Source organism: Necator americanus, chromosome IV, assembly GCF_031761385.1.
Source record: "Necator americanus strain Aroian chromosome IV, whole genome shotgun sequence".
Lineage (NCBI taxonomy): Eukaryota > Metazoa > Nematoda > Chromadorea > Rhabditida > Ancylostomatidae > Necator > Necator americanus.
The window spans coordinates 16,630,541-16,641,854 of NC_087374.1; the positions used below are offsets into that span (position 1 = coordinate 16,630,541).

Below are 11,314 nucleotides of genomic sequence, written 5' to 3' on the forward strand. Positions count from 1 at the left end.
CACTTTTGGGTGATTGACGAAAAGACCCCCTTCACTTGAGCTGCACCCCATGAGCTAAACCCCCTTCACCTGAGGAAGGTCCGGCTTCTAACTATCGCACCTATGCTGCTAGTTCTGGGAGATAGAGACTTCGTCATAAGAGTACTAAATGAAAAAGTTTAGGTAGTTTCAAGGAAAAGAAGGTTTGCCCTAGGAAATGGTCATTTTGCTGTATTTTTTCACCTCCCAGTATTTTTGGAATTTTGATGGGACAGAGATGGGAAAAATGGCATTTTTCCATCCATTCCCATCAAAAATTTGAAAAATGGCGAGGCACTGGAGAAGGTCTGATGCAGCTTCTGATGGAGAAAATCTTCGGCTCCAATATACTGGGAGACTTCGCTTGCTCTGAGTTGCTCTGAGTCACTGAATTTTATTCAAATTCACTCTTTTCGGCGCGTGAGCAAAAATTGAGCGATTTTCTCCATTGTAAAAAAATGAGACGGCATTTAAAAAAATCACCCATATACTCGGATGGAGAGTCAAAGAAAATCTTAACTTGCAGAATTTCTCCTTTCCGGACCGTCTGGTTCTCTCAAAATTTAAATGGGACGATTCCAAAAAAAGTCAGAAAATTTCAAATTTCGTCTCATCAAAAAAACATCAAAATGACCCTTCTTCAGGGTGAACCTTCTTCTCTTAAAAACCACCTTAACTTTTTCTTTTGGTCCTCTTATGACGAAGTTATTTGCGACCACCCAGACCTAGTAGTGTGCACGAAATCTGAGATCTTTTGGTAATTAAATTTTGTTAAATTTACTTTTAAACTCTTGTGAACTGCATAAAATTAAATTCTCCATTTTCTAGAAGTTTTCTAGACACAGGGTATTGGAAGGGGGAGGGGGAAGTCGCATTCGACAGGTTTGTGTCCCACTACCACGCTTTGGCGGGAGTGGCGCCAGTCGATTAGAGGTCCGTTGTAGCCACACGGTCGAGGGAAACTGCCCTAGTGCAAACCAAGCCTTTCATCCCTCCGGGGTCGATAAATTGGCACCAGACTTGTCTGGGAGGATAAAAACACTGACTTGATCATCGGCTGGCCCCCGCAAGTCATTGTATAGGCCAACACGCGTTCCAAAACCTCAACAATTAGGAATGGCGTTGGCGAGTGGATTGATACGCCAGTGACTTTATCCTTTATCCTTTTACCACGCTTTACCCTGCCCCTGGTTTGCTGAAAAGAACCCGAAAGTACCAAAATTGCACAGTAGTAGCAATAATGAAATTAAAGTGTTGGAATACCACACTTTCGCAGAGTGAGAAATTGTCTATGTTCTTCTTATTTCTCTGTGCACTTTTAACTTGACTTTGGAAAAAGATACCTATTCCTAAACCCATTGCCAAAAAAAGGATTCTAGTAAAAAATGAAAGAAGAAGGAAGGACCAATGTTCAAAGCCAACGTGTTAGATTTGACAATGAGGGGGTTGATTGTGTTAGATGTTACCAGTTACATCAGATTTGTCAGCATGTGGTCGTTCCAAAATTATTGACGATTCATGTCAAATTTGAATGATTACAATAAAAGGGTTATCAGGTACGAAGGTATACATTACCACATAAAATGATTATCGCTTGTTAGACAGGTGATAAGACGCCTGAAACACCAATCATCACTCCGGAACAACCTGTAGTACATGGAAAACTTCTTTTCCGTCGCATGTCGCTCTACAGCAAAATAGCAGGAATAGAAAAGAAAATGCGGTGAATTCATCGGTTGGTCTCGTTGAGAAAAAATGGACGATAGATGCTAATTCAGAAAAAAAGACTGGAACGAAAGGTAGAACTGATGTCCTTTTAAAATTTATACAATTCTAGCACAGTTTCGGGAATCTTGTAGAATTGATACCAACATCTTCACCAACATTACATGCTTTAAAATTTCATCGTTCCATCTCTACAGTTTGAACTCAGTTCATATTTGAAAGCATCGTAGGAAGGAATGAAGAATTTCTACGATGTTCGAAAAAAGAATGCAATCAGAGATGAGTGAATCGCGCGTTCGAATCGATTGCTGCAATCCAGTGAGTTCATCTGTCCTTTTTTCGACAAACAGATAACAAGGTGCAAGCTTAGAAAGAAAAACAAGAATGCAGAAACAAAACAACTGGATTATTGTTCATTTTCAACCGATAACATCCTGAAAATAATCGAAAATAAGGAAAACTCGCAAATCTATTAAATAGGTACGAAAAAGTGGGAAAAATCTGAGAGACAAGGTTTATCCATAAAATCCAAACAACGACGACACGTAATGAATGTCGAGAATGGAATACAATAGAAGGACGCCACCTGTGAAAAATCCAGAAATAGAAAAAGAAATGGAATTCCTAATTGTAAAAAGCAAAAAAGTCCAAAAAGTGAAACTTTCAACAAAATTCCAAAGATATCTGAGGAGAAGAAGGGTTAACACCTGGACAATTACAAATTTTCTAACTATGTAGTTCACAAAAGTTATGAATTATGAATCTTTTCTCAAGCTCGGACGAGTTTCCCATAATCCTCAGTCACAAAGATTTCCGCAATATTACAAATTTAAAAAGCAGCCCTTCTTTTTTGCCGCTATCACGCAATGTGTCTTTCATTGACGTTCTATAGTTGGGTAACGTAAATTATCCAGAGTACTCTAAACTTCGAACAACATAAGAAGTATCAGCCTCTGATCTCATAAACTCGTTGAAAAAGAGACGAAGAAAAATGGTGGAACAAGCAGAAATCATGCTAGCCTTGTACACGTAAAAATGCTTCTCATCTCATGACGGTAACGAATGGTTGAAAAACTACGCTTCGAGGACTTCGGAAAATCTGTTCAATGTAAGGATCCACTACCTTGGTATTCTTAGGAGTGATCACAGCTTACTAGTTAGCAAGAGATAAGCGAATTCGGTAGAAAAAATGATGGAAAAATGCCGCAGCGTCGTGTCCTCTGCGAACAAAATTTATGCTGTTTTCGAGACAAACTAGCGTAAACATCTATGCTAAAAGTATCGATTCACTTAAAAATGCATCCACACAGTGGCTTTCGTCCTCGGCACATGAATTAAGCACTTGGAACATATGTCCGAGCAGTCGGACGTTCAGACGACCGATGTAATCCGAAAAAGTGCGATTTTAGTATTACGGCGCAAATCCGTGCCAAACACATGAGGTTTGCAACTTGTCGAAATGTTTGTCGTTGCGTTTTCACAGGTGAGAGGAAGAGTGAATGATTGCAATTGCCAAAGTAAGAAAGAACTTCTCACCGGAACTTCAAGATCTCGGACATGACGAATGAATGAGTGTGTCTCATACCTCTTGGCAGAGATGGCGCAGAACTTTGAAGAACTAATTTCGAATCATTAAAATCGAAACGATGATGGTCTCAGCAATTTATATTTGTATTTAACTATTTAAGTAGTTAATACTTAGAACCTTAGATTTTTAGCGGATAATATTGAAAGCCGCATCTAAAATACTCAGTAGAGGATTCGATTTTTGACCTGTTGTATTACATACCTATCCATCTGCGTTTAATGCAAATAAATGTAAAAAACGCATTCTACAGGACTTTTCTTGGTTCTCATCGTGAAGAAGACAAAGTTTTTGGGATCTGCGTGTGTCTAGGACTTCATTATACAAGTTCGCATTATGTGAGTGTGCAGACCATGAAGAGATTTTAAAACAAACTTCAAAAATGGTTCTCTAAAACGATGCTATAAACCGATTAATTCTGAGCATCAGTGCTTATATACGGGTTACAGGAGCGCGGTGCTGCTCAAAGGCGGAAAGTAAAGTGAGGAATGTCCTATCTAACCAAGAAAAAATGCTTGGAAGAGAGCAGAAGCCGAGCGCTGAAAGCAAAATAAAGGGACATGGCAATGCGGTTCGCAACTGATAAGCGAATGGCGTGAATTAGCAGCGTTATCAATATGTTATTTACACGGTTGCAATTCAAATACGGATGCGATTGCGCTACTGGAATTGGATGATGACAGCAAGACTACATTGGAGTAACGTAAGAGCTTTGGTCACGTAGCGTGATCTGCAAGCAATTATTGATCGCTATCAATGACACCAATGATCGATAGCGCAACTGGTCAAGGATCAGCGTATTCAAAGAGCGCAGCTGAAGGAGTTTCCAAGCATATCTAGCACCAAATAACTTTAAAACAGATAATTTTCTAAGGTGTCAACAGCTTTGTAAAGACAAAGATTCAAGAAAGGAAGATAAGGAAAAGAAAATAGATCAAACGATAGATTAGTAATAATAGTAAACTAAATAAGCAATCGGAAGTGCACGATTTTTCAAGGAACTCTTCGGGAGCTTTCTTGATAAAGTGGCTTCAGCATTTGTTTATAACATGTGATGATATGACTAATGACATTGTTACCTCACAAATGACCTGGATTCGATGTTATCGATCGCAAACACGTAGATATGATGTAATTGAATTAGGTTTAAAAACCACATAATTCTCTTAAAATGACGTTACTATCAAAGTGATGAAGCAAAACCAGCGGCGTAAATAGGTTCGAAATTCAGGTTCAAAAAAGTCGAGGATTTCTCTTTAGATTTAGAATTACCCGATACCGAAAAGGAAAAAAATTCATTGGCTTGACTCTACATTGTAAATCTCCATTTGTTTCTACTTTTTGAAGTTATACCTCACTCCTGATCCCAAATTCATCTTTTACACTTATTCAATCCACTAACCTTCATAGCAGTAGAACTAGAATCAACAGAAAAAAATTCCCCTGCAGTATCACTTAACATATCTTTGATGTTAGCGTTACCCTTCATTCTGGATGCTATCCATTAATTTAGAAAATGAGTTTGTAGGAAAAAAAAACAAAAAAGAAAAAGAAAAAAAGAAAGAGTCCGAGTCTTGGCCACTCAAAAGCATCCGTATGAAAAATGAGCTCGAAAAGTGGAGCCAGACCATTTTGTCACAAACTTTGAGTAAAGTCGAATAGTTTCTCAGCAATTGTACATTCTATTTCTTGACTACAGACTAGATTTGCCTAGATGTAGTTTTTCTACTGCTATTTAAAAGAGCTCATAGAATATCTCTGTCGTGAAGACATAGACAAATTGTCCACAATTTTTGAAAAGAACTACTCGGAAGACAGAGATGTTGATTAACATCAGCTCAAGATTGTCAACTGACATGAGGGAAAGGAAGGTATATTTTTCAGTTTTTGCTGAACATAGCACGGCATTATGTGATTTGGGACATCTTTTCAGTAGATGTCACCATTTCTCTGCAACAGTCTACTGAGCTACTGAATCATTGTTTTAAATGAAAAGCTCTAGAAACCGAAAGTAAGCTTTAACTTGGCCTCGCTATTTCTGCTCGACGAAAAGTACGCATCCAGCGGATGTGATATTGACGACGAAAATGTTAGTTATCTCGTATCATGCCTTCCACTATATATGTACGTAATCGATAAATTTCAATTAACGCACAGTACCGACCTCTATGAGTACTTTCGTGGATGATTATTGGAGGTCATGCAGGGACGACTGTGAAATCTCGAGCTCTTGTCAAAAGTAGATTGTCCCATAAGTTTCTTTCTGCTTTCGCAACACTTTAATTCACAGCGACACCCGAGTCCTAAATAATCAACAACCTATCACAAAGACTTATGACTATTTTGCTGCCTACATTGTTGATTGAAATCTCTCCTAGAGGGAATCTCTTGGTTGGAATCTCCCTGGTTTCACTAAATGCAATCAGAGATCTGAGTACACGCCTTGGGATTGTGTGAGCAATAATAACTTGCACTTTTATATGGGGAAGGGTGGGTAATGCGTAGTGCTAATGGTGCGCACGTAATGGTAATGGTGCGCAGTTGGTAAGAGATCCGGTGCAGACGCACGGTCGATGGATCTAAGCCGCCTTAGTGCAAAGCAGGCCTTTCATCCTTCTGAGGTCGATGAATTGGTATCAGACTTGTCGGGGAAGATAAAAACACTGAACTGATCATCGGCTGGTCCCCGCAAGTCATTGTATAGGCCAAAACGCGTTCCAAAATTTCAACGATTACGAATTGCAGCAAAAAGTGTTGGCGCACTCCAAGAGGATTGGTACGCCACTTTTTTTTACCCTTTTTTATACGCCGAAAGTTTTCCAGACATTACAAAAAGGTGCTGTCGTCCAGCACACTCCCAGACCCCCTAGTCTCATAAGTCTCATGCCTAGAGAGAATATGGAATCTTATCTGAGTGCGCATTTACCGTCTCCTTGGGGGAGAAAAAAGTACTTCATCAGGCATCTGAGATCGTAGATATCCGCTTCGCAACGCTTAAGTTCCGATCGCTGTCTAGTGAACTCTTGCAAGCTGCTCCGTCCAGACTGCAACGATATTTGCATGCGCTGTTCTCTGCATTGCAAGAATTGCATTCAGAGAACGTCCCACCATCATCATCGAAAACTACAGCATATACGATGATGCTGATGAAAAGAAAGTAGGAGGGTGCGCGGTAGCTGTGAGGAATGGCTACGCAAGCCTGTTGAAGGAATTTGACTCAAGGTCGTCAAAAGTGCTTTAGTACGTCTGCGGGATCGCAGAGGACACAAACACTGGATCGTGCACTTACGGAGACTGCTGAAGACTATCACAAGGATGTTTTTTATGATGAACTAAACACGTTGATATCCAAGATGCTAAGCCAGCGGATGGAATTGATGCGAATGCAAAGATAGGTTCCGAGCGATAGTCTAGTGTGCCTGGATATTATCTCGTGAAACAACTGTCGACCAATGGTAAACGTCTTACAAATCCTTATGAGCAGACGAATCTTATCACTGCTTCCACTTTTAAGAGGAATCATCAACGCAATCAGCTTACGCTGCAAGGGAGCAGTTTAACACCAGAAAAGCAGCGTAAGCGAACTCTCAAGCTACAGCTGGACTTGACGAGGAAAATTTCGCAGTTCCTCTTCATCGCATTTGACTCCGACCATCTTCTTGTTCTCCTCATCTTAGAGTTCCAGAAAGGTTGTCGAGGAGTTCAACCTCAACCGAAGATAGACGTAGCAGTTCTGATGAACGAAGAATACAGAAAAAAATTTGGCAACGAATGTCGCTGCATATCAGAGTGCGAACCAAGAAGGAGCTTGAGAATGTCGACTCTCCCACCATTTGTATTCAGGACGCTAAAAACTCTCCCTGTTCTGATGCGAAGGAAGAAATTTCCCTTTGCATCTGCGGAGACTAGATCTAAGTACAATTCTGTATATGTATCCTGCTCTACTGGTTAGCCAAGAGAAATGTCTTAGAGGAAAGTTGGTCATACGGTGAAACGTAATCGCGAGAACGAATGGACGTCGAGAGCGAAGCACTTTGGAAAAGCATGGGAGGACAAGAACTTGAAGAAAGCCTATGCTCTAATAATGCAACATACAGGCAAAACGAAGAGATGTTCGCCTGGAGCCGTCTCGTGGAGGCAAACTTGCCAATTTGGAGAGAACATTTGAACAACTTCCTGAACCGGCAAGCTTCTTCAGTCCCTGAACTCGAGCATGTCCAACGACCTATGTACACTACGGTCAGTGAGAGACTAGCGACCGAGTCGTATGCTTTGGTCTGTATCCAAAAAATGAAGAATGGAAAATCTGGTGAAGACGATGGAATTAGCACAGAAATGCTGAAATCTCCATCCCTCATGAATATGAATTGATGAAGAAATGCCTGATGCGTGAAGACGCGCTATCATAATTCCAATTCACAAAACTCAAGAAATAGAGTAATATCTTTGCTGCATGTAATGATTAAGTTGGTGCAAAATTAAATTCGGTTCTGAGGGATGTGTAAATGAAACAATTTTTTCCCTGTTTCGCCTCAAGGCAAACAACACATACCGTTTTGTAGATGTTTTTCTGCTCTTTCAAATAGATACATAGTTGTCACTCTAATCTTTTCAGCCGGCCTTTTCCAGGGCTCTGAAGATCATGAGCCGATGCGACCATCGAGTCATCATGCTTTACGAATTTAAATTGGGACACTCAGAACGCAGAAGCATCTCGTAACCTTAGCAGAGTTTGGATCAGACTATCCATGCAAACGGACAGCGGATCTCTGGTTCAAAAAACTCGCTTTTAGCCAGTTTGATCTCGAAGAAAAACTGGGTCGCAGTCGCAGGTCGCCGCTTGATAATGAAAATCTGGAGAGAGCTCTGGAAGCAAATCTGAAGAATAACATACGGACGTTAGCAGAAGACCTGGGAGTACATCATACTACAGTAGTTAGACATTTGGCGGAAATCGGCAAAGTTAAGAAGATGTCAAAGTGGGTGCCTCACGAGCTGACCGAAGATCAGCGTCTGGCACATAACGGCACGTGTTCTAACCTTTTGATACGATTAAAAATAAGGCCCTTTCCTAGTGCATTATAACTGTAGATGAAAAATGGGTTCTTTACGATCATAGGAAACGTGGATTTGTGTGGGTAGATAAGGATACCCCTCCAAACACTTCCTAAACCCGATCTTCACCCCAAAAAAAGTCATGCTTACAGTTTGGTGGTGCTGTAAGGGTCTACTACGTCTTCATGCTACCAGGCCAGACAATTACAGCGGAATCCTACTGCTATGATTTAGAGCATACGTACGAAAAGTTGCAAAAATTGTAGCCCGCAGGGGCGAACAGAGTAGGGCCGATTCTGCTGCAAGACAACACAAGGCTATATACCGCACGAATCACCCGACAAAAATTAGGCAATTTATAGAAGTTTTCCCTCACCAACCGTATTGCCCAGACCCTTCTACAACAGACTATCACTTTTTTCGAGCTCTTAATTAATTCAGACGATGTTGGAAGCGCTTTCCATAATTTTGTTGATTCCTATAATCTCAGTTTTTATACTAAAGGCTTACATTTATTACCCACTCGTTGGAAAAGATGTGTAGATTCTGATGGTTTTTATTTCGATTAATAAAGTTGTGTTTAAGCTGAGTTATAGCAACTTGAAGTATGCGGTCCGTTTCCAAAATTAATTACGCACCAAGCGAATACAAGTTCTTAGAGCGGATCATCTTACATCATGATCAATCATGATCAAACATCGTGAAGAAACCACCCGTAATGAAAAAGTCGGCTCTCGTCCAGGTTGATCCACGATTGACAGTTTATTGACAGGAGAGTGATCAAAATGCGGCAGCGGTACTTGAAATCTATGTAGTTAGCCTTCCTAGACTTCGAAACCCCTTTTAGCTCTTCTCACTGAAGCAGTCTTTTCAACGCTCTTTGCGCAGATGGTATTCCAGGAAACTTCATTCGCCTAATCGATAACATGAACAGAAGAACAACTGCTGATTGAACACCAACCCGCTTTACTTCATCGTTCGAAGTGGAAACTAGAGTAAGACAAGGGCTGTCGCGGGACCTTTCTTGCTCAACTTTGCCGTCGATGTCATGCGAAGACACCTGCGCATTGTTCCCTTGACGTGGTTCTTTGACCATTTGGACATCTCTTGGTCGAGTAAGCATGTATGTATGTATGGATTTAGTAACAATCGCTTCATGCAGCGCGAAGTTGAAACATGGCGCCGACCTTGTATCGGAATTGGCTGCAGTCTACGTCTAGTCTGTAATGGCTCCGCCCTAATGAATGTAAGCAGGTGTGGGTCTCCGCGATATCGTGAGCAGAAGTCAAGGAAAACGGAAAGTCAAGAAAAAAACTGAAATTATGGGCGGGTCCTGTTATTTAGACTGCATGCTAAAAAAAACTACGGCAGCATTCGGCAGATATTCAATGATGAGATAAGGCCACATCCGCATTCAACTTCTTGACAAAATGTTTGTGATGGATTCCCATCGCCAACGAAGTGAAGCTGCAAGACTACCTATCTGCAATTCGTCCTATCATGATGAACGGATCGGAGACTTGAGCAGTGCCGTCAACAGTGATGGAAAAGCTAGACTACATGGAAAGGAAACTGTTAAGACGAATGCTCGGCTACTTTTGGCCATTTGTGTGTCTTGACGAAAACTTTAGTCAGAAGTGGTTATAATGTACCGGCGAATGACACGAGAAAAACATCAACATCTTGGCCAGACTTAAACTAGATAAGACCACCTAGACGTAAAAGAAAGTTCTGGACGGAATTGGTGAAGGAATATTTGAGGAAACTTGGACTTTGAGGAAACAAGCACGACTCGCCTCGGCGAAGATGCGGATAAATCTGGCCGCAGAGTTCACAGCCGCGCGGGCGGCGCCGCCGAGCAGCCTTGCGTAACACCTCTAAGCTGCGTGACAAAAATGGGAAGAAGAATGGTAGTGGTTTCCACTATGAGGTGCAAGCAGAAGGGGTCAGTTTTTGGTGCCTTGAGTTACAAGTTTATCACTTGGCGGTACTGCAAGGACCTCCTATACTTTACGTATATGTGCATCTAGGGAGATCCAAGAGTACTGTCGAAAAAACCAATGGTATCTTATTGCTGAAAAGTAGGTCTCACTGCAAACATTAACAACTTTGTTTAGTTGGAATCAAGGTTATCTGGGCAGTAGTGCAGCCAATTTTGATAGCAATGATAGTGTGATCAGCTTTTTCTTCTTCCTAGTTATGGTGGGAGGACAGCAGCGAGTATGGAGCCTAGGTTTAACAATATTTTCGAAGGCATATGTATGGATAATGCCTCGAATAAGGTGATATTCTTTAAAATGCAAAAGAACTCATTTTATTGTAATGTCTATCTCATGTTGACTTCTGAACCCAATGTATTGGATACATTGGTATCTAATGAAAATTTATTTGAGGACAAACGCGTCACGCCGCAAAAATGCGTTTCCACTTATTTTATCACTGGAAATAATATTCCTGCAACAAAGTGCTAGACCCCGCAGCGAAGTGCCTATATACGGAGCCAAATTATGTTCAAGTCCTACTATATAACAAAATTGTTCAGTAACATGTAAGACGCAAGTGTTACATGTATTATTATTATTACTATTATTATACTAGTATTACTTATACTAGTAGTATTTTACTACCTAAATGAGTATTAGATACCTTATAACGAAGTCGAATGTTTGAAGTTTCAGGGAGTTTAAAGGTCGAATGCTTGCTTGCTAAGTATTTTCGTACCTAATGAATCAAATGTTTTTCAATTGTTCGGATATTTTTCAATGTCACGAATATTTTAGCCATCATCCAGTGCTGCAACCATAGTCGGAAACAATATAACAGCTATCGAAAGCCCTATTACGATGACTTCAGATTTAGCCTACTTAGTGTAGTCGGATCTAAACGACATAAAACTTAAAATAGTCGCGTAGGTGGCTATGCCTGAAGCAG

The 11,314-nt window shown here is 40.7% G+C and overlaps 2 protein-coding genes across 2 annotated transcripts; one reads left to right on the plus strand and one right to left on the minus strand.

The window, feature by feature from the left end:
- Positions 1–7,339: 7,339 nt before the first annotated feature.
- On the plus strand, positions 7,340–7,699 carry RB195_001556 (uncharacterized protein; the record flags this gene model as incomplete). The annotated part of the gene is made up of 1 exon (XM_064198397.1): positions 7,340–7,699. The coding sequence occupies one exon, from the start codon at positions 7,340–7,342 to the stop codon at positions 7,697–7,699; it is 360 nt and encodes a 119-aa protein (XP_064054278.1).
- A 1,537-nt stretch (positions 7,700–9,236) lies between these two features.
- Positions 9,237–9,506, minus strand: RB195_001557 (uncharacterized protein; the record flags this gene model as incomplete). The annotated part of the gene is made up of 1 exon (XM_064198398.1): positions 9,237–9,506. One exon carries the CDS (start codon positions 9,504–9,506, stop codon positions 9,237–9,239), a length of 270 nt encoding a protein of 89 aa, XP_064054279.1.
- Positions 9,507–11,314: the final 1,808 nt, after the last annotated feature.